We start from the raw sequence: 24,552 nt of genomic DNA, 5'->3' as shown, positions 1-24,552 counted from the left end.
TTCTGAAGCATACAAGAGAAAACAAAAACATCATGCTTTGGATATTAGTAAAAAAAAACTTCGCTGTCTGGATTTCTATTGAAAAAGGTTCAGTTTAGACAAACTATATGAGAAGATTTGTACGCCATTTCTAAGAATGGTATTTTGTATGGAAAAGTTATTCCATTGACGACATGTTTAAACTTACCGTTGAAATGAATATAATGTCTCCTTTTATTTATAAGATATGTGATTTTAATATTTGGCACTTACTTTGTCATGTTAACAAGTCTGTTATTTCCAATTTGAGTAGTTTAGGTTTAGTTTCAAAGTTATAGTTAGATAAATTTTGAAAAATGAATTTTTGTATAGATAAGCTAAAATAACCAAATAACCGCATAAATCAATAATTAGATAATCAGAGCTCTTTGATTTAATACATTTTGATATATTTGAGCTTGATGGCACCTTGACTAGAAATAGAAGACCATAATTTATCATCTTTATTGATGATTACTCTGATTTTACCTTTGTACACCTCATGAAAAATAAAAGTGACGCATTTTACTTCTTAAATTTTTTTAATTAAAATTCATAATTAATTCAATAAAAAAATGAAGACTTTCGTAGTGATATAATTTTTACAGTCAGTTGTTGCTATTATACTTAATTTCAGTATTGTATCTCATTGATGAGGGGAATTTTACACATACACCGTATATTACTGTTCACAAATCTGGTGTATATTACTGTTCACAAATACGATAAATAGTGATGTTCATAATTTTAATTTTAATTTTAATTTTAATTTTTTTTCTTTCTCTCCAAAACAACTTTGATTAATAATGTATAAAAATTTGATTAATACAATTTATAGTTTGGTTAATATGTATTAAAAAGTAATTTTAAGTGGAAAAATAAAGTTGATTAATTGAATGTAATAAATTTATTGATCTAATTTATAATTTGGTTATTGAGTGCTATGACATTGAAAAATAATTTTTCGTACTAATCAACTAGTATTTATAAAATTTGTTAATAAAGTTCATATAATTAATGAATGATCAAATATTGTAAAAATATTAAATAATAAATTAAATTTAGTTAGTGAATACACAAATATTACAAAAATCTTACATAGTAAAATAAATATGGTTAATGAAATTTAAAGATGGTATATTTTATAATTTAATGATTGATTAATAGTATATATTTTATTATTTAATTAAATAGTGAAATTGATTAATAAATTATAAATAAAATAAGTTATTAATAGAATATATTTTTGTGGTTAAAATAACAATGAAATTAATTAATCATGCAATTTTATATTTGTGTTTTCAAAATAAATTTTTTTGAAAATAATATTTTATATAAATAATATTTTTTTAATTTTAAAAAGTTTACAAAAGGACAATATTCACCATATAAAGATGGTAAAAAGTGCATGGTACAAATATTGGTGTCAATTATATGGTTTCTTTAATCTGCCATGTTGATTCAATCCTCCGAATTTTATCTCAACTATAGGTTTCAAAAAGTAATCTACCCTCTAAAATTAGAAGGGTAAGAAATATATTCAAGAAAACATCCAAAATATATTATACATCCAAAACACAACGCTAAATATAAATGCAAACATAGAAAATATAACAATCTATAAACAATTTTTTAAGGAACTGATTTCCTATGAGCAGCATCAGCAACATTAAATTGTCCTTGAAGTGAAACATCAGCACCAGAAAGAGTAGGTGCCTCGGTTGCTCCAGCTCCACGACCTTCCTTTGGTTGTTCATGACCTTGAGCACCATAGCCTTGATTTTTATAATCTTCTAAGTCCTTATAATTCAAGTAAGGACTATGCTCAATTGCAAGCCCTTCAATGGCTCCTTTACCTGAATCATTAGGCCCCTTTGTTTTTTCTCTCGCATTTTGCTTCTCCATTTTCTACCTTTCTTGAATTACAAGTTATAACTACCTCTCTTGTTTCATCCTTTGATATATAGAAGAAGACAAACATTGTTGTCCAATGGTTGCATGTTTGGTTATGTGTAACACACATGGTGATTATGGAGTGTTTTATGGACAAGAGGCAACTTGTGAAGAATTATTGTTTTTTCATCCACAAGATAAAAATTACTATCAAGTAAATGGGCCTACCCTTAGTTTTAGGAGTTTTATTTCTATTCTTGTTGTTTCCATTGTATAAGAAATGTTTGTGTTCTCATAATTGTAGCAAGAGCTTTCAACTACTAAACAAAAATAAGCACTCAATTAAATTGAATCAAATTAAAAAACATAACACATCAACAACACCTAAAATACATCAACATAAATTAAAAACATATAACAAACAAGAGTCAAATTCAAAAAAATAAAAAATTATGGGTTCAACCATGCATATCTTGATTTTATCAAATATCTTGAAACAAATCAAGTTAAAGTATTAAGAACATAATTCTTAAATCATCGTTGTTTTAAAGTTGCATGACAAACTATAATATTCAACACCGATCACCGTTCTAGTGTCATGGTCCTCTTGATTCATCATATCAAACAGCGTAACATTAACATATAAACAAATGGGGAGAAGTCCATTTTTTTTTTGCTAAAGTGAAGTTATATCAGAGTTTATTTTTATTTTTGTAGTAAATTGAAGTTAGGTTAAAGTTCATTGATCTAAAAGCATTTAAAAAATGAATTTTAACAAAAATGTTTAAAGATGAATAAAATATAATACAAGACATGAAGCAAAGATGTTGAAAACTAGGGGATATAAGTATATGAAAGATCACACCATACTTTTTTCGGATTCGGAAAAAACCAACGATGCCTGCACTCAGTCCCAATAAGAGTATCTTGAGATTTCATTATAACCAAGCATTTAACATACATTAAGCTTGTAACATTTACAATTTTCGAACAATCTAGTCTCAATCTGAGAGATATCGCCTTTCTTAATTTATAATGAAATTACATACAAAAATATAATAAAAAATTACATCATGAAGGTTGATAAAACAAAATGAATCTTAGAAGATTACAATACTAACTATATAGTAGAAAGACTCTAAGGAATTGAATATATTATTGTGAAATTTAAAGGTTCAATAAGATAAAAAATATTATGTGTGGGGACAAAGAACAATGACAATCAAAATAAATGTATTCATTAAAAATAACTATATATGCAATAGGAGATCAATTTAACTTGAAAGAAGAAGATTAAAAAGACAAGAAATATAATAATTTGTTTACCCAATTCAATCAAATGATCTACCCTAAGGTAGATATCAATTCTCTTATTCACTATACTACTTCCAAGAGTTGTTACAAAAAATTACAAATGAGTTACAAGAAAATAGTTATCAAAGTTCCCAAAAACAACTTCTATTTACACCAAGTGTTTCTCAATCTCAATCTCTCTCTCTCTCTCTCTCTCTATATATATATATATATATATATATATATATATATATATATATATATATATATATATATATATATATATATATATATATCTATATCAAGTCCAAAGGATTTACAAGTATTTTCCAATCTCCTTAGATATCTCTAAGGGTTTTCCAAATTGTAAGAACACATTCTTAGAATTTCACTCTTACATTATCTCTCTAAGATTACCACTAGGATTCTCAAACCATTTAGTATGTCTTCAGCTCTAAAGTTTGAAGGTTCTGAAGACAACAATAATGGAGATACATACTTATACATTTTGAAACCCGACATATACTTAATGAAACAAAAGCTCAACTCATTAACTAAGTGATCCATTAACCGAAACAACCAAGCTCAACATCCCATCGAAGCCAACTCGACCGATGTCACTGCTGATCTATCATCCATCATTGAAAGGAGACAGCCAGACCCCCTGTCGACCCCACAATTGGGCTCCTTCAACTTCCATATTAATTTCCCGTTTTTGTATCTCAAATCATGCCTTGTTTCTCTTCGTAACTTAAGATTTTTAGGCATACTTCAATAATATCTATTATTAGACTTGAGGCTTCATACACAAGAGAGGTGAATTGCGTGGTTTAGAAAGACATGGTTTTGAAAACTTTTGGCAATTTAAATTAGAGTTTAAAATCATTTTCAAATAATAAGCAGCGGAAAAATAAATAGCAGAAAGTAAAAGTTAAATGAAGAAGAAGAACACCGAGAATTATAGAGGTTCATTCAAAACTTAAGGATCTACTCCTCTTCCCAAAACTTGGTCTTGAGAGTTTCCAATAATACTTGAGAGGTTTTAGCAGGAAAGGTTCACGAACCCCCTTATACAAGAAAATGGTGGTTGACATTCAACCAAATATTACAAGACAATAAATATGGAAGTTTCTGTCTTTTCTCCAAAAAATTGCTGAGAGTGAAATGGCCATTCTCTCTTCCCAATTGAGGATTGAAGTGGTTAGTCTCCTTTCCATGAACACATACCTTGTAGCGGTTAGTTTTCGAGTTCCAAAGTAACTGAGCTCAATAATTTTGATTAATCAGGATAACCAAAACACATCTAATATTTAACTAGGCTGATCTCAAAGCAGAATTTATTTTAATAGGATAAATCATAACCTCTTAGAGTTTAACCAAGTTAATCTCAAACCTATGAAGATTTTAATATTGGTTAATCTTCAATCAATCTTGGTTTTATCAGATAACTAAAAACCAAGGGAAGATTATCACAATAACTAATCTTCAATCTAAATAGGAACTGATCACACAATCCCTAACCAAAGCTTTTATCGGGTTTAGCTACGAACCACATATTTTATCCCTAAATGGACTGTATTCAACCAAGATGTATAAACAAAATTTCTTTGTTGAATTTTACAATGCTACCTTTCCAAAATTACATTGATATCCTCACTCACAAATTACTTTTCTCACAAAAGGGTTTGGCTATTACATATAGTGAGAGAGAGAGAGAGAGAGAGAGTGTGAGAGAGGAAAGTGTAAAAACATATTTTCTAGATGATTTTAAATGAGAAATGGGACCTCTATTTATAGGCAATAGGATTGCCCAAGACGAAATTCTCATTTAATTATTTTTACCGTTGGCTAATCGATTAACACTTTAGTCTAATCGATTATATTATGAAAATAGTCATTGGTGGTCATTCTAAAAGGAAAAAAGATATATATATATATATATATATATATATATATATATATATATATATATATATATATATATAGTTATTGCACATCATTGAGGCGCTGTCTAAATAACTTGGGGCTTAAGTTTGAACTGGTCTAATAGATTAGCAAAAGGACCTAATTAATTAGATTGGTCAAATATTTCCCTCTAGTTATTTCCACTGCTTCTAAGTCATCTGACACAACTTTAAGACACTTTTGAAAATATTTTCTTTTGGTTAAGGGATTTGAAAAAAGGTTTTAGTGTGTGCGTGCTTATAACCATGTACTTTTACGAAGATGTCCTTCACTTTTACAGAAGGCCATTCACTTACTAACCTGGGAGATTAATTTATTCTACAAGCCTTTGCCAGATATTATCTTTTGTGTTGACACTACTTGAGATTACTTGAGGCTTTAGATAATGAACTTTGTTTGCCTTATTTGAATAGTTAAGTTCATCAAACCAATTTACTTGGGTTTATATCTCTAACCACTTATGCTTGACTTATCATCAATTGTCTTTATGGTTGAATTTTATGATTGACCTTATAAGTGCCTTTACAATTGTCATTATAGTTGTTACCATAGTTGTCATCATCAAAAGACGATGCCTTGGTTAAAGATATATTACCTGCAAAGCAAAGTTCCACATTCTCTCCCTTTTTGATGATGACAATGCAACTCTCAAGGATGGTGGTAAAAAAACATATATATATATATATATATATATATATATATATATATATATATATATATATATATATATATATATATTTGGAGTGATAACACTCCCCCTGAGTTAGATACAAAATATACCCTCCCTCCTTAGAGTATATTTCTCTCCTTTGTCAACATCAAAAAGATGGATAACGATGCATTGTGAAAAGTAAATATGCAAAACAAGGGCAATTTATATATTTAAAAGAAAACTATCATCACACTCATATTATTATTAGGTTCAAGGATACAAAGAGGAAATTACTATCGCAAAGAAGCAAAGTACATTTAAGGGAAATCTCAAACTAGAATAACTTTGACACTAAGAAAGGTTTAAGACAGAGATGGAGATAAAGGAGATTACTTTGACACTAAGAAAGGTTCAAGACAGGGATATCCCGTATCGCATTATCTCTTTGTCTTGTGTATAGATAAACTTTACCACATGATAAATGATACAGTGGAGGACAGAAATGGGAGTGTATGAAAGCTGGAAGAAATAGCCCTAATATCTCATAGCCCTAAGTTGACATGAACAAGGCTTGTATAGAAAAATTGGGATGGCACATTAAAAAAAGGTGATGAATCACTTTGGTGTGAAATGCAGATAGGTAAGTACATTAGGCTGAGTCAGATGAGTAGTGAAGTAAGTGTCAAACCTTATGACTCCAGTCTTTGGAAGCATATAATGAGCATTTGGCCTATCTTAGATGACATGTCTTTTTGGGAAGTTGGAAAGGGTACCAAAATCAGGGTCTGGAAAGACTCTTGGGTTAAGCCGGGAGTCAAACTCCAAAACTTGATGAACTAGCCTATTGGAGATAGTGAGTTAGCAACTGGTGCATACTTAATTACCGATGAAGGATTTTATGCTTTAGTTGTCGACATGACCATTATGGATTGAACCGATAATTTTTGACAAATTGGTCCTCTTGTTAAAGTATAGATATACCCTATTGTAACCCTTCTATCATCCATACCACCAACATGGTCTGAATCAACATGTCCTACAATTGAATGATCACCTTGTTTACTGCTAAACATGATATGACGACCCGTTGTACCCTTCAAGTACCTAAACATTCACTTATCAACTTCCCAATGTCACTTGCCCGATTTGGAGATAATCTAACAAACTTATAGTTTGTGCCAAATTTGGTCTAGTACATATCATATAATGCATTAAACAACCAATAACACTAATATATGAAACCTTTAACATAAACTCAAGTTCTACATCTGTCATTAGACACCGTTCTAATGAGAACTTAAAGTAATTCATCAATAAATTACCCTTATCAAATTTGTTTAACATTTTTTCAACGCTATTTTTTCTAAAAGAGTCATAATTACCACTTTAAAAAAACTGAAAAACCCAAAATTTAAGACATATTAAATCGACCTATAGATAAATAATATATGGGAAATGCTAACAAGTGCCCCAGGGGCACTCTTTAATAGCTTTAAAAAGTAAGTTTTTCTTGGAAATATGCGTAATTAATGCATCGAAAATTGAAATGGTGAACTTTTGAAAGAATATTTTCTTTATTTAGAATGCTTAAAGAGTGCCCCTGGGGCACTCGTTAGCATGACCCATAATATATTACTAGTATCTAATCGCCTAATTTATTATGTGGTGTCTAATTGACATTTAAAGCAAAGGATTATACATACAAATGTGTAATCACTCCATTAACTTTTGCCATGACAATCCCCATGCCGCCCTTCTTTTCTTGTGTTTAAAACCCCCAACATTTGAGTTTTCACATACTTTCATCCTCGCGTGTAACTTCCAAACACCAATCAATAGCCATTAGTAATAGAAAAATCATAAAATACTACCAAAAAAAAAAACACAAAAAAAAAAAATAACACTAGTGTGTTGTGTGTACAATTACAACAAACACATATATTAATATTTTACACAAACTCAAGCACACAAACGCTAACGAGAAAAGAAAGAAGAGAGAACAGAGAAGAAAAACAAAACCCAGAATCTTCAAGAGTGAAACAACTCTACCATATCAGAGAAAGTAAAAATCCCAAAAACTATATATTATATTACAAATTAATTAATCTATATAGTTTTTTTTGTATAAATTATTATAAGATTATAAGATTAAATTATTTATTTTATTGTTCTCTCTTTCGTATTGTAATTGTATTGTGAAAGAGAGATCTTGTTCTTCTACAATGTCCACTTAGGTAAATCTCATATACCTAATTTCACTTCATCACTCCAATTTTGGAGTTTTTTTTTTTTTGTTTCAAGTTAACGCTTCGAATCAAACGTTATTTTTTCCCTTTTCATCGATTCTCTTTATTCGGTTTAATTTGGTTTATTCGAAATTGGGATTAGGGTTTTTAATTTAATTTTCTGCGTGTTTTTTTTGGTATTTATACTCAGTTTTTTTGTTTGGTGTTTTTTTAGGGTTTCGTTGGATCGTATCTGAGGGGCACTTACTGAATTTGGAAAATTTGGGAGTGATTAGGGTTTGGATTTGGATGTGGATTGGATCAGAGAGTGTGATTCAATGGAAGACTGTGATTGTTGATTTTGCCTGAAATGGGCAAAAGCTCTGATTTTGTTGGAGTGAAAGATTGTGGATTTGGAACTAGGGGGTTTGAGTATTTACAGTTGGAGATTGCTTAAGATGGTATTTAACATTGGTTCTGTGAGCATGGAGCAAGATTGTATATACTGTTATCAGTGATTGAGATTTTGATAACCGTTTTTGGACTCAGTGCAAAGGCTTTCTTAGTCACCATTTTTGGTTTTTCTCTGTTTTTTTTCCCACTTATTGACTTGGGGGTATTTTTGGTTTTGGGCTTCTAAGAGGAAAAAGGAAGCTGATATTACAGTGTTTCAGTGGTCCGTTTATAGTTTCTGAGGCAGGAGTTGGGATAGTTTATTTAAGCCTAACACGGTTACGCGGTACCATAGTGCCTCTGAAACTACACTGATTGGAGTTGTGTTGAACCATTAACATTCACACAGGGCTTTTAAGTAGTTAGACCGAGTGATTGCTTTGTTGCTCATTGGTTTTGAATCAATTTTCAGTAATACAGTTAGAGCTGTTCGATTATTTTGGTGAAGGCAAGTATACTGTATACCTAGGCGGTTTGGATATTTTTGTGTATGCAAGAGGCTTAAGGAGGAATATTAAAGCCGGAAATGAATGTAGTGACATGACATGGTGCATGGACAGGATTATAGTTGCTGGTTCGGTCCGGTTCTGAAACAGTGCTGCTTGAAATTGATTGGAGCACTCTCAATTTTGGAAGGATCATTTTACACTAGGCATATCTGGATTTTGTGCAATGTCGCGCTGCTTTCCATTTCCACCACCAGGGTATGAAAAGAAGACTAGAACGGATGATGTTGACTTACCAAAAAAGGTTAACATACTTTTCTTATGTTTGCATCATGCATGTTGGTTGGCATAATATTCTTTATGACGCTAAATGGAGTTTCTCGTTAGTTGCACTACATCGTGGATCGATGAGGTTCATTTTCTATAAGGAACACTAAATTGTATACCTAGAAAAGAGATGCTATCATGCATTCATGTTTGATTTAATAATGCAGTATCTAATGCTTTATATGTTTCTTAATAGCTATCCGACAAAAATTTCATGGGACCTTTCTTAAATTGTCTAATACATAGTGAAAATATAAAAGATCTTGTTCAATTGAGGTATAGCTACTGTTGAAGGCTGGTGAAGGTCATGATATTAGGATGATTAGAAGTTTATATGCTATACTTACCTTATACACATCCATCTTTTCATTTACTGCCTAGTGTCTAGCCTTGGCATTTTTTTTTCTTGTTTAGTAAACAATGGGCGTTTATTTTTTAAAGCGAATTTGATTTGTTCTTTCATGTTAGGAGTGATGAGTGTATCGTCTACTTCAAACCAGTCTATAATATTTAGCATGTCTATAGAAGTAACTGCATAATTGTGTGGTCAGTCTCTCATAATATGTAGACAAGCGTTTTCATAGCATTGTTTTGCTCATTTTGTTGGGGGTGTGGGTAAACTTAGTTTTTTTATTAATATTGAATGAGAAAAAGTAATCGACAATAATCAAGTTATGTATATGATAGAAACTGATACCGAAGTACAAATTAATAATAATGTCTGACTTTTAATTAAGGCAGAATATGCATACAAAAAAAGTTATATCGGAACATAAATGTTGCTTTAACTATGCTAGAATAAAGCCCCCTTCAAATGGCCTTTTATTTTTCTAACCCTGTTTCTTGCTAGAGTAAAAGTTTTCCAAGAAAGTAATTGTATAGGTCCCCAGGGACATTTGTTTGTATTTTGAAATAGAATGGATGAGCCTAAAGTATTTCTCTATTTTCAAAACATTTTTGTAATCATTTTCAACTTTAAATATCTGGTGAATTGCAAATTTCTGTGCATTTGCAAAGATTGATCCTGTTAGGAGCTTCCCCTATGTGGCATTAGAGCTTGTTTCTTTACCCAATTTAGTGCTGGCACAAGAAGTAGTGATAACATTGATTTTTTCAAAAAGATGTGATAACATTTATTATTTAGTTAATGCTTACCAAAGTGAGTTTAAGTGGTATGTTGAATACATTCAACTTTTGAGAGCACACAATTGCATTCAGCAGCAACCTGTTCCTTATTTTTGAAATGATTAATTTACTATAGCTTCCTTGTGTTATGGAGCATATCGGTGTCAACATTTTAAGAACTGAACCAAAATGGTGAGACGTATGATGAAGAATTACAAGCCCAAATTAATCCTCTAGGGAAAAAAAATACTCCTATAACATATATGTTTCTAGGATAGAGTAGTACCTCTCACTAGAATTTTATGTTTTCTATGTGGGAAAAAATCTCGATATTATATTTACACTAAATGTTATAATAACATCCAGAATATAAAGGGGATTTATAACTCAAAAATTGGAATCAAATTCTTATTTAAATATAAAATCCGAACAATATGTTTATCCCTTGTCATATCTTCTTGGTAATGTTTTTTTTGGTTGAGCTGTAGTTGAATTAGATATAATTTGAACTAGAAATATTGCGGGTTCAAATTCTCACGTGGTCTCTTAAAGTATTTTAGTGCTGATCCTGTCACTCTATGGTATTCTAAAAAGATTTTGGTTTGCTAAGCATGATTCTCTATAGAATAGAGAAAATGTTAATAGAGTTAAGTATAAAACTTTTGTCTGATTTAGCAGACAATTGTACTGACAGTGGTGCATAGATTGCTTCTTGTGATCGAGAAGATTAGTGCAGAGGCTTTGTTGGTTGTTTTGTTCTGTGCCTTAATTTTGTTAGTTGCAAAAAGATCAGAGTTTACTCTACTTTGCATCCATTTTAGGTCAAGTAGAAGATATTGGAGGGTGTTTTCCCTGGCTTCGCTAAAGTTTCCTGATTGTTCATCTGTTGGTTATTACTGGACATCTATATTTTTTGGAGTCTCGTATTTTATAATCTTTAGTTTAACATGTCAGTTGCCCTTCTTAAGCTGTTGATTATGTGTGGGAGACTGGGAGTTGATAATCCTGACATATTTATTGCTGTTAATATCTAATGACAGATGGCCTAAGCTTGATATTTCCTTTATTTTTATTTCAATGTCTGAGACAGAATTTATACTGAAGATCTTTCTTCAACATTCTGTTTGGGTATTGAGAGAAAATGGAAAATAAATTTCATATGCTGTTCAAATATAGGAAAGAAAAGTAAAAAGTTCTCTCCATTTGTTTGGTTGGATTGAGAAGTGTGAAGAAAGAAATGAACAGTTGAAGTAATGCTTATTTTATCCTTTGACAGAAATAGATGCTTGAAGAGAAGGGAAGCCCAGTCATGAAAATTTGTTTTTTCTCCCCTAGTGGATAGAATGTTTAACTATGTCATCCAAATTTATTTTTTCTCCCCTATTGGAATATTTTATCTGGCCCCATAGTCATTTTTCTTCTTTTCTCCCTGTTTCCTTCCCTCTCCCAAACAAGTGCTCTTACACTTTTCTTTTCGTTTTCACGGCTTCCATTTTCTTTCCCGGTGTTTTCCTTAAAACAAAAAAACATAAAAATGTCAGCACATGTTAATTTTAATATGAAATATATTCCCAAAAAAAAGGGAATTGGAAATTGAAATGGCTAGTTGGGTTTAGAGTGAAAAAATCTATTCATTGAGTTTCCCTTAAAACAAACAACCCTAAAAATGTTGTAGCACATGTTATTTTTAATCTGTAACATGCGTAATATAATCCAAAAGGAAGATGTGAATTGCTAGTTGGGTTGAGAGAATCTGGTCATCAAGTTTGTTTAGAATTGAGATATTGCTGAAGTTTTATTTTTATTAAAAATTCATCAAAAGAAGTGTGTTTCCCCCCTTTTTGGCGTTATAGTTGTCTAAAATATTTTTGAGGGGTAAGCTGCGGGTATCTAATTGACTTGATTTGTTGGTTAGTTATTTTTGAAATTTATTCCTTGGATTTCTTTAATATTCAAGGAGATGAAGAACACGTTTTGCATTATTTCTTGTTGATATTGTTCATTTTTCTCTCTATTTATTTGCTCATAGGTGGAGTAGAGTAGAGGTTGCTAAGTCATTGTGTGTGTTTCATTATTTGATCTTAATATTTCTATTGACCATATGATTTGCAGGAAAAACATAAAGAAAAAAAGCACAAAAAAGATAAGAAGGACAAAGAGAAGAAGGACAAAGAGAAGAAGGAAAAGAGGGAGAAAGAAGGACGGGATAAAAAATCTAAGGATAAGGATAAAAAGGAAAAAAAAAGGGAAAAAAAGAAAGATAAGGACAAGGACAAGGACAAGGACAAAGGAAGAGATAGAGATACAAGTAAAACCAGTACTGCTGATGGCACAGGTCTTCCGGGACAAGCTGAGGGTCTCAATGCAGGCAAACTCCAAAAGGAAATCAAGCCTGATAAGAAGGATGCCTTTGTCGATAATAAAATTATCAAACAGTATACTGGTAATAATGGGGAGATGGCTAGAGAGATTAATCATCAGGCTAAGGAGAACAAGGATTCTAAATTCCTCCTGGAGTTTGAGAGGAGAATTAAGGATGATAATGGAGCGGCTAGTAATCAATTGGTTCAGAAGTTTACAAATGCAGACCATAGAAAAGATGAGGGGACCATTAGGTTGTTGGCTAGGAATAGTGGCACCTTGCACGATGACAGTGAAAAACTCAAGGATAAGCGTTTTGATGCTAAGAAGATTGAGGGGAAAGGAATTAATGCCCAGGTACGGCCTTTTGAAAATGCAACAGTTCAGAATCACGCAGGCAATTTTCATCCTAACTCTGATAGGGGTTTTAATGCTAAGAAGATTGAGGGGAAAGCAATTAATGCCGAGGTACGGCCTTTTGGAAATGCAACAGTTCAGAATCACGCAGGCAATTTGCATCCTAATGCTGATAGGGGTTTTGATGCCAAGAAGATTGAGGGGAAAGGAATTAATGCCGAGGTACGGCCTTTTAGAAATGCAACAGTTCAGAATCACGCAGGCAATTTGCATCCTAATGCTGATAGGGGTTTTGATGCTAAGAAGATTGAGGGGAAAGGAATTAATGCCGAGGTACGGCCTTTTGGAAATGCAACAGTTCAGAATCACGCAGGCAATTTTCATCCTAAAGCCGATGGAATGCCCAAATTTTTGGGGAAGTATATTGACAGGAATTCGGAAGCAACAGTTGGAGGAAAAGAAAAGATTGATGAAAAGAAAGACAAAACAGTTGGAGGAAATGAAAAGATTAATGAAAAGAAAGAGGAAGGAAAAGAAAAGGTTAAGGAAAAGAAAGAGGAAGGAAAAGAAAAGGTTAAGGAAAAGAAAGAGGAAGGGAAGGAAAAGGACAAGAAAAAGAAAGATGATAAACGGGGAGAAAAAAGAAAAAATAAAGAGGAGAAGAAAGGGCATGGAAAGGACAAAGACCGGGATAAAAAGAAAGAGAAAACGAAGGGGCATACTGAAGTTAAAACCACAGAGCAGAATAAATTAAAAGAAAGCAACAATGTTGGTCCTATACATTCAAATTCCTTCACACGGATTAGCAAGAACAGCCATGAGAATTCTGTTGGCATTGAGAGCAACAATGTTGGTCCTATACATTCAAATTCCTTCACACAGATTAGCAAGAACAGCCACGAGAATTCTGTTGGTGTCGAAAATAGCAAGAAGCGGAAGGAGATCGATTCAAATGGAGTTCCACATGGTGAGTGTTATTTATGGCGAGTCTTGTTCTCGTTGATTTACAGTGGTCTTATATGTTGTGTTAACATATAAATAAGGTGTTTCTCTTGTTGGGTTTGGAGTAGTATTTTTCTGACCTAATAGACTATAATCATATCCTTCATCCTGCTAGATAAAATGGTGGGGTTTTCACTAAGTCACGTGCTTATATTGATATTGATATTAATATTTCATTCATGGTATTTGGTATCAACTTTCTTGAGTTTGTATGCATTGTTTTGATGCTGGCTGACAGATTATAATTAATTTTTGAATTTTCTTACAGCCAATGAGAATTGGCCGAGTAAGTTGCCAAGATCATCCTCTTCTCACCCATTCACAGAAAATGGAAGAATATTGGAACCTTGCAAAATGTCCATTCCAAATGCTTCAGATAGACCAGAAGTAGCCGTCAGCAGTGCTAAGATAGAAAACACGGAATGCAAAATAAATGGCTTCATTGAAGCTCAACCACTTGCAGTACCCTCAAACAAGACTCACGCCACTACCATGCCAGCTGTTCCGTTAATTGAAGCATCTTCAAAATCACCCCATCCAGACACCAAGTACCTAAACCACATATATTCAGTACCTAAAGTGGAATGGTCTGCTTTGGATGATCAAGAATGGTTGTTTGACAACAGTATTTCGCAAGAACGGAAACCCATGGTAACTTCAGAGGCTGGGGAGACACCGCAAGTATGGGCAGAAGTTGTGCACTTAGAGCCAGCAGATGTTTTTGCTCTGCCATATGTCATTCCATACTGATTGATTATTTGATTGGCCCACAATACTTCAATTATATCTGCAGCGCACAAGGACCCACTCCCTTGGCAACATGTATGGGAGGAACTACAGCATTTAGTGCTAGAAACCGATTTCAATCTTCTTGACGCGTTCCTCTGCACTTTGGCAATTGACAACAAGTAATGAGTAACTGGCTGTGCATTGATCTTAAACAGTTTGGATGGTTACTCGCATCGTACACATTGCCTTGATTTTGCACTGATTGGACGTAATCTTCTGTCATGAATTGAAAGTAATCGAATCATCTGTCATGAATTGTTGCATTGCTGCAGGTAAGGATGAGGTTTTCTTATCTTAGTAAAATTCACTTAGACAGATTTTATAGAGGCAGCCGTACAGATTGAGGAGAAAGGAAGGGAAGGGGTATTGATACAAGCTTGTGCTACTTGTTTATTTTTACTGAGAGCTGAACTGGTCTTTCTAATTGAGAATGAAAATGCAAGTGCAACCTGACGTGGTCTTAATTTACAACTACACAATTTTGATTTGTAACATAGAACTCCTATTTACCAGAATGTGTATGATAGAGAAGGGGAAAACATAGTCGGATTCATTTATTCAGTTTCTTGTAAATTTTATTGTTTATCTGGTAGGAGTGTTAATGATCACGGTTAAATTGAATTATTGTAGAAAAAGTAGAATAATGCAGTTATGTTTATTCATAAGTCAAAGACTGTTTATACAGAGAAATTACATTAAATTATAGTTAGTTTTCAATGAGAATTTTAGACAACAAAATAGTAGGGAAATATGCATTAATTTAAAGAATCATGTGGATTAAACTCGACCTTTATATTACTTCTTGCTGCTTGTTTCTTCATAGATAGAAAACCTTTCGAACTAAGCTCTCAAAGATTTCTTTATTAAGCCAAAAAGAGACCTCTCTAATTGAAATACCTTGATTTGAGTTTATCATCAAAATCAGGTGGACTATGTATACTTGGAATCAATCTAGATTAGTAGCAAAAGATAGAAAGTTTTATGACATTGTTCAATTTTACAACAGGAGAGAATAGGTCTGAGTGTAACTCTTAACTACTAAACAATTGAGAGGTGAAAACAAAAATAGCTGGAGATACATTTGAAAATAATATAAAACTGGACAAAGAATTTTAGTACAACATCTAATGAGTTTTCTAACGACTATATGCATATATATCAGGATAAAAAACAAGACTTTGAAAAGCAAAAATTGACTCACTTTTTTGTTTTGTTTTTAGAGGTTGATTTTTCTCTAGTTGATATTCTTGGTAATGTTAGATGTGGACTCAGTTTCATTATGATTTTTTTTTGGATTTCTCTTCCCACTTCAGTGGTGAAGAGCTACCGTAATAAAACTCGAAAATACACTTTTATAATTTTGGAAGTACATCTTTGGACGCATCTATTATACATTAAAACATGTTTTAAGCGAGATACACCACCATTTCCCTAAAACTAGGACCAAAAGTGTATCTCTGAACTCACACATGCATTAATTTTGTTTATTTTACAACTCAGTTATTAATTCAAAAGTGCACCTCCAAATTTGTCAAATGAGAATTTTAAAAGAACACCACCTTACATGTATTTCAAAACTCAATAAATAATTCGAAAGTGCATTTATGAATTTTTCATGCGGAAAATTTAATAAAACACCACCTTGCATGTATGCTTCAATCATGATCATACCACCAATTCTTCTTCAAACCCTACCAAAACCTTCTTCGACACTCAATCAAGTTTTCTACTTCAAAACAACATTCCTCTGTTTTCACATCAAAAGGAGCCTAAGAAGTTAAACTTTGAGGTAATGTACATGTATCTCCTTACTCATTACTTGGCAGAATCTGATTTTTTCTTTGAACAAACGAATGTTGCGTTCAGAACTATATTTTCATATTGTTGTTAATGTCACACAAAATTGTATTTTCAGATTAGTGCAATGTTTAATTTGGTGAAATGGTAAGAACGAATGTTGCATTCAGAACTATATTAAACTAGTTGATGTCGAGGTAGATAATGGTAAACAATTTACAAAGGATCAGGAGTTGGTTGTTCGAGAACATATGTTCCAGTGGACCCGCAAAAAGGCTGCCAAATTGGGGTTCAGGGTTTTATCGAGAGGCAGATAATGGTTCTGGTAGAAACGTGCATTTGTAACGCCGAGATGCGAAAGATGTGACAAGTACACAAAACCTATCCGAAATTTGAAACGGGATGATATCGGTTCGAGGAAATGTGAGTATCCTTTTAAGTTACGCAGGTATCTTATGGTGAATAATACATGGACAATTAATGTGATTTGTGGTATACATAATCATGACATCTGTTACGAGTTAGTCGATCATACCATTTCATGTCGCCTTAATCCTGAAGAGAAGAGACTTGTTTTTGACATGACATTGCAGCCCAAAAATATACTTGCAACTTTGAAACGGAAAATACCTTAAAATGTCTCAAATATCAAGCAAGTATACAGTGTTCTTGCCCGAAACAAGGAGATAAGAGGTTCAAGAGTTGAAATGCAACAACAATTAAAGCTTTTGGATGATAACCATTACGTATTTAGGTACATAGTGTGCAAGGATGAAGAGGTCATTCGAGATTTATTTTGGATTCATTTTGATTCCGTCAAGTTGTTCGACACATTTTCACTGTGCTCATTATTGATTCAACATATAAGATTAACAAATATAAGCTTATACTTTTGAAAATCGTTGATGTTACTTCTACGGTGTTACTTCTACGAATGAAATCCTTATGATGTTTTCCAATCACACAATCTTAGCAGATTTCATCAAGCTCCTTCAATGTAGGAAATCTCTTATCCTTCTTCACAAGAGTGTTGGACTCTTTAATATTCAGATGAACATATCTACAATACCACAAATATAGTTATTTTTTCTTTGGTCGTTTGTAATTGAAATGGAACTATAATTAGGACAATTTTCACATACATTTTGTTAGAGGATAAATATGTGAACATGATCAAACCCATATCTACAATACCACAAATATAGTTATTTTTTCTTTGGTCATTTGTAATTGAAATGGAACTATAATTAGGACAAATTTCACATACATTTTGTTAGAGGATAAATATGTGAACATGATCAAACCCTTTTCCCATGATGGCATATTATAGTAATTCTTCAATTATGTTTTTTCAAGCCTAAAGGATACCTCGAGCTATCATGACATGACATGACATGACAGCATAGGAAAGGAAATGGACCACATGCCACTGATCAACACAAATATCTCAAGCCTAAAGCATGCAAGGTGTCTCAAATTATAATGACTCTTTTAGTTGTATCGCCATCCCTTTCATTTATTAGCCATACTAGTTAGGCTTTACTTGCATGTACACAACAAAACTTGATTCATTAAAAATGGAAAATATAGCCTTCTCAATCCATTATGGACCTTAAAGAAAAAACTTGCTATACATTTTTTCACGTCATTAATTAGTTTGTAGTACAAGCTACCTAAATATTAAAATTGTTGTAGAAGTTTTTGTGGTGGACATTACATTCTTATTGAATTGAGATCAAGAAACTTTCTTTAGCATTAAAAATGTAATTAAAGTCACAAATACCAGTGGCTCCATCCGTCTTATAATAAAGTCTCTCCTTTGCATTTTGTTGTTTAAAATAGGAAAATTCTTTGGCCACCTCCCAACCTTCTAAGTCACCTCTGATGAAAAACCCAAACTACCCCTGACTTCGGAAATGCATTTCCGAAATGCAAGAAAAAGGTGTTTTCGGAGATGCATCTCCGAAAGCGCCTTTTTTTTTGAAAAAATTGTCTTATTTCGGAAGTTCATTTCCGAAAACAGCATTTTGGAAGTTCATTTCTGAAATACTGCGCGTTTTGCAGATTAAGCAAAACAGTCCCCCTCCCCCATTCATTTACCCTAATCTTCTTCCAAACTCAACCCCAAAGAGATTTTTGTGCAAACCACTTCCAAGGCTACATTATATTCCACATCTAATTGCTCTACTACATTCAAAAGCCCTCCAATCTATTCAATCGGTAAGCATTTTGATTCTAAGATCTATGATTAAAATTTATATTAGGGTGTTTACAAATAGCAAAAAATGTATTAGGTTAGGTTCGTACTGATATTTAGGATGTTTAGAATGTGTAAACATAGGTTTGAAGTTTGATTTTGGGTCTGCCATGGAAGTTGCAGAAAACTTCCGCGCAGGGGTGTTTCGGAAGTTCATTTCCGAAAACACCTCCATTCCCAGTTTCGGAAATGAACTTCCGAAGTGTATCAGAATTTCAATTTTTTTTAGTTTTTTCTGTTGTCTCGCATATTAATCGATTTCAATTGTTTTCAGGAATATGTCAGGCAATCAAGCACGCATCAGACAGGAGGAGGAGGTGGCAGTGCCATACCACGAGGCGGAGGGGGTACCAGATGTTGACCCTCCACTCAGGGAGGAGGATGAGCAGGAGGACAGCTACCCGGGAGGGCCCATTGACACTTCCGTGCTGATTACCTACCACGATCACGTCGCTCGGCGTATCTGGGAGGGAGAGGTATTTTTTATAATTTGCCAGACTACATTATTTAACCGTTTATAATTTAGACGTTTATTCGATATTTTCTTAACGTTCTATTTATCATACGCTTTTATTTGTTTTTTTTGTAACAGGAGAGAGAGCCGTTGAAAATGGTGAACCACGCCCGGAAGATTTTCAGTCTGTTTAAACCGACTGCTGAGTGGTTTAACGACTCGGTGAGAGCTTCAGGGCTTAGTGGGCTCTGCATGACGGGGTACACCACCATCAACCACGGCATGCAGGGGGCCTTTGTGGAGCGCTGGCACAAGGAGACGTCTTCTTTCCACTTGCCGGTTGGGGAGATGACGATCACCTTGCATGACGTGCAGTGTCTTCTCCACCTGCCGATCAGGGGTCCGCTGTTGACCCACTCCCGGATCCAGAGGGTCGAAGCCAGTCAGTGGATGGCGTTCTATTTGGGCATGGAGCCCGAAGCTGCTAACTACGAGTGCATCACGACATCTGGGCCTCATATCCGGTTCACCACACTGAGCCGCTATTTCGAGCACCACCTGGACGCGCTGGCCGATGCCGAGGATGCGGGTGACGATCTATTTACACATTATCACCGTGGCTGCGCTCTCCGGTGCTGGTACATGCATGTGGTAGGCGCTGCGATCTTTGTGGACAAGAGTGCGAGGTACGTCGACGTGACCTACCTCCGCTACTTCATGGACCTGACTACCGTTCACCAGTGGAACTTGGGGGCAGCTACTCTGGCATACCTATACTAGAAGCTGAATTAGGCCTCCAACTGGAGGACGAGGCAGTTGGTCGGATCTTGCACACTACTTACGGTACGTTTCATTTTAATTGTTTTGTATTTATTTATGTTTCGTATTTATTTTTAATACATTATCGTGTTTGTGTTTCAGAGCTGGATCATCTCCTACTTCTCCCGCATCCACGACTTCCACATCGATCCTGCGTACGTTGACGCCATGCTCAGGGCCGCCAGATACGTTCTCCAGAGGGGGGACAATGCGGTGGGACCATACCGTGGGTACTTGGACCGCACGATGCACGATGACGTCACTTGGAGGCCGTTCAGCGACTACACTCAGTTTGTCCCCTTTGACGGCATATCTCTATATTCTGGCTGGTTGGCATGCGGGACTACCATCATGGTCCGGTATCTCCCTGAGTGGTGCATGCGGCAGTTCGGATTTGTGCAGATGATACCCAGGTCACCCTTTGAGGCTGCTCCCGACACAGTGACCTGAGTGCAGCTCACTGCCATATTTGAGGATTGGGAGCGTCATGTGGTACCGGAGGAGTACCGTCGCACTCGGGTCACCCAGGACTGGCACAGTGTGGAGGGATACGTCACATGGTTCTACCGGGTGTCACATCCTCTGCTGAGACCCGACGTTCCCGGCGCTCCTAGGCCAGCACACGAGGAGATCCTGGAGAACCAGCAGGCCGAGGATGACCACGCCATTGATCTCCTGCCGATCTGCCAACAGATAGAGATGCTTGGGCGGGACGCGTTTGATCGAGGTGTCGTTCATCAGGGCGGTCCAGAGGCAGTCGCCGTGATGGAGATGATCGTCACTGATGCGGGCCGTGGGGAGGCATACAGGCGGCAGAGGAGGTCCCAGGGAAAGAGGGTTAGGCATACCCAGTAGTGGTCGGGTTTATTTCTTTTTGTTTTCGGATTGTATCTTTAGCACACTATTATTATTTGGATTTGGATCGGTTTGTATATATTACTATTTTTATCATATTAGTAGAATTCTGTTTATATGCGCTTATTTTATTTCCCGGCTTCCTTTAATTAAAAATACGTGACTATTTCCAAAAACATAAAAAAAACACAGTTTCTGCATAATTCGGAAGTTCATTTCCGAAACCCCCCAAAATCTGAAAAAAGGTGTTTTAGGAAGTGCATCTCCGAAAACACCCCCAATGAGGGGTTTTCGGAGATGCACTTCCGAAGTTTGAAATTTTTTTTTAAAAAAAAATACTTCGGAAATGAACTTCCGAAGCAGGGGTAATCTGGGGTTTTCGCCGGGGGTGATCCCCATAAGGAAGTGGATAAAGAAAAAACCTTAAAATAACTACTTTTTCCATTTGTTATATAAATTGTCATTTATTAATCTTATCCTTTTATGTCCTTCACAATTTATTACTCCATTTTATTGTAATTTTAAATATTCTTTTATATATAATTAAGTAAGGTATTTTATTAAACAATTCATCTATTTTTTTATTATACACCACTTAAAAAATGTATAAAAAATATGTTGTTTTGTAATATCAACTAATTATTAATGATATTTTTTCGTTTATATACTATTAAGTATTTATTACTCTCCTATATTTCAATACTTTAAATTTATTTTTCTTAAATTACTAATAAAAAACAATTTTGTAAAATCTCAATTTCTTTTTCCATACAAAATCATTTATACCTTTTTAAAATGTGTGAAAAGTCTAAAACAGTTTATAATAAAAAGTTGAATGAATAACTCATAATTTATCTTTTGGGGAATGCTAACCAGTGCCCCAGGGGCACTGGTTAAGGATCATTAAATGTATCATTTGAATCCATTAATATTATTTAGAAAATGAAATCATTAATAGTGTATTTATGACTAAAAAGAAATCCAACTTTTTAAACCATATTAAAAACAATTGAGACGTTACATATTATTATTTTCCATTTTCATTTTCGGTTGCTTTTAAATACCTTCTGCATAAGGTGCATGTTCTTCACATTTTAGAAATATATTCTTTTTATTTATTTATTTATTTGGAATATCATATTTATTTATTTATTTTATGATGTGTTTCTATTTATTTATTTTATGATGTTCTTCACATTTTATTATTTTATTATTTTTTTATTTTATTTCTAGTAAATCACGTGCATTTGAAATGTTAATATTGAATTGAGTTATAATATTTTGCCTCCTCATAATGTCATTTACTTTCAATAAATGAATAAATTAATTTGAGTGACTTAATAATTAGATATATTTAATTAAAAGTGTTTTTCAAATAAATAAAAGTGTGGTTAAAGATCATTTATTACTTCTTATCCAGTGCCCCGGGGCACTGGTTAGCAGCACCCTTATCTTTTTCATGCAATATTATCCTCATTTATGATAATATTAATTTAATATAATTTTGTTAAATTTAAGACATAATTATCACTTAAATATCAATACAACCTTCATTTAACCACTCTATTAAATATGTTTAATAATATATTAAAGTAAATGATATTAATTTTATCGTTAAAAGAAATTCAAATACTTATTTAAAAAAATACAACATAAATAAAATATCTTTTATAAAACAAAGAGAGAATATATATGTTCTACTTATATAATTGAAAGTGGCATAAAATCAAATGTTCAAATACACAATAATAGTCATTTCATTGTGATGCACCTTTTATTTATTTTTTAAAATTAATTTGCATAAAAAGATAATAATTATGCTGTGTTAAGTAAATTGATAGAGGGTTAAATTGAAAATTTTAAAGTATGAATTTGTTGATAATCAAAGTAGTCAAATTTGTTAAAGTTTGTAATTTCAAATTGTTATTACATATTGTTGACAACATTTTATAGGCAATATGTGAAGCAAGATGTTATGATAATATGTGAGATATCACGTATTTATGTGATTTAGACACTTAAGTAAGAAAGTAACATGTTAAACATAACATCCTTCATTATGTGAGACACCCTGTCTCGCCCTAAATTGCTTCACGTGCAAGATAATCTAAGTAATTCTTGCACCTTTAAGGATTCGTTTCCTTTTATATTTAATCAAGTTTTATCTTTTGTGCGCTTTTTGGAATAAGGAAGTTTTGCTTAGAAGCGCTTTTAGCAAGATTAAATTTTAAATATTCCAATTTGTTCAAGATTTAATCAATTAAATATTTTCAATCAGCATAATTGAAGATTAGTTTATTGCGTCTTTGAGAAGTTCACTCATGTTTAAGACCAAACTCTAATGGGATTTGTAAGTAGGATATTTGTTGCTATTTAAGGAGACATTCTCCATTTTGAAATTCATATCTTGCATATCGACGTTAGGTGTATTTATTTATTTTGAGTGTTGGGTTTTGATTAGTGTAATACTCTACTCATGTGTCTTACTTCTAAGTTAGGAGAATAAAGTATTTACATTGTAACATTGTTCCATCATTCATAATCTTTTGTAATTGTCCAAACACTTTGAAAAATGTTTTGAGTGAAAGTGAGACGAGTCTCTGGTTAGGGGAGAGGGTCCTAGATTGAAGTTCGCTGGTAGTATTAGGAAAGAGGCATTGAACTAGAAAAGTTCAAATCAAACCAGTTTGTACTTTTGACTATTAATAGTGATTTTCTTTTCATTAGGTTAACTCCCTCTAGACGTAGGTGATATTGCACCGATCTGGGTTACCAATTCCTGTGTTATTTTACATTTTACATTAGTTATGCATTACACTTGTCATACACTTTGTTTCAACATTATATCTGACATCTTGTTCTCTAGAGAATACGATTTCAATTAGCGTTAGAGTATGAACCTTGTTCTTGTAGGGTGAGCTCTAGGGTTTCTATATATTCCGTTCAAAATGTAAAATGATAAGGAATGAGGGTCTGTGAATAGGTCACCTATTCTAGATGTCTTAAACTTAGAAAACATTCTTAAAAGGATGGATACCTCCAAAGGTTACAGTTGAAGATAACACAAAATCCTTGCAGCAGCGAGCTCTTAATTTTGTTTACAATGAAAGTAACAATAATATTTTTTGGCTTATTAATACTTGCTCTAGCGCCAAATAAGCTTATGAAACTTTCCAAACTGCATATGAAGGCACCTTTAAAGTTTGCATGTCAATACTACAACTCCTCGCTACAAAATTTGAGGATGAAAAATGATGAAACCATTACTAATCTTAATGATGTCTCTGTTACATAGCTATTGGCTCCTTTTCTCCGGGTGATAAAATATCAGATGACGAATTGGCTAGAAATTTATCAAATATCTTCCAAAGAGGTTTGATATGAAATTTATAGTCATTGAAGAAGCATAAGATATTCGCATTATCAAAGTGGATGAGTGTGTCACTATTATGGTCAACAAATTA

At 33.4% G+C, this 24,552-nt stretch overlaps 2 protein-coding genes across 4 annotated transcripts; one reads left to right on the top strand and one right to left on the bottom strand.

Moving 5' to 3' along the window:
* Positions 1–1,436: 1,436 nt before the first annotated feature.
* LOC131607921 (uncharacterized) lies at positions 1,437–1,935 on the bottom strand. Its single transcript, XM_058879871.1, has one exon. The coding sequence runs from the start codon at positions 1,921–1,923 to the stop codon at positions 1,651–1,653; it is 273 nt and encodes a 90-aa protein (XP_058735854.1). The 5' UTR covers positions 1,924–1,935; the 3' UTR covers positions 1,437–1,650.
* Positions 1,936–7,725: 5,790 nt separating this feature from the next.
* LOC131603437 (uncharacterized) lies at positions 7,726–15,527 on the top strand. Of its 3 annotated transcripts, XM_058875745.1 has the most exons (5): positions 7,726–7,883; positions 8,282–9,249; positions 12,510–13,655; positions 13,689–14,082; positions 14,386–15,527. In XM_058875745.1, exons 2-5 carry the CDS (start codon positions 9,172–9,174, stop codon positions 14,865–14,867), a joined length of 2,100 nt encoding a protein of 699 aa, XP_058731728.1. In that variant the 5' UTR covers positions 7,726–7,883; positions 8,282–9,171; the 3' UTR covers positions 14,868–15,527. The 3 variants fall into 3 exon arrangements, with proteins under 3 accessions (XP_058731728.1, XP_058731726.1, XP_058731727.1); XM_058875743.1 differs by having other exon boundaries at positions 12,510–14,082; XM_058875744.1 differs by lacking the exon at positions 7,726–7,883 and adding an exon at positions 7,898–8,055 and having other exon boundaries at positions 12,510–14,082.
* Positions 15,528–24,552: the final 9,025 nt, after the last annotated feature.

Source organism: Vicia villosa, linkage group LG5 (assembly GCF_029867415.1).
Source record: "Vicia villosa cultivar HV-30 ecotype Madison, WI linkage group LG5, Vvil1.0, whole genome shotgun sequence".
Lineage (NCBI taxonomy): Eukaryota > Viridiplantae > Streptophyta > Magnoliopsida > Fabales > Fabaceae > Vicia > Vicia villosa.
The sequence above is the reverse complement of the archived record's forward strand: the minus strand, read 5'-3'. Positions and strand labels throughout refer to the sequence as shown.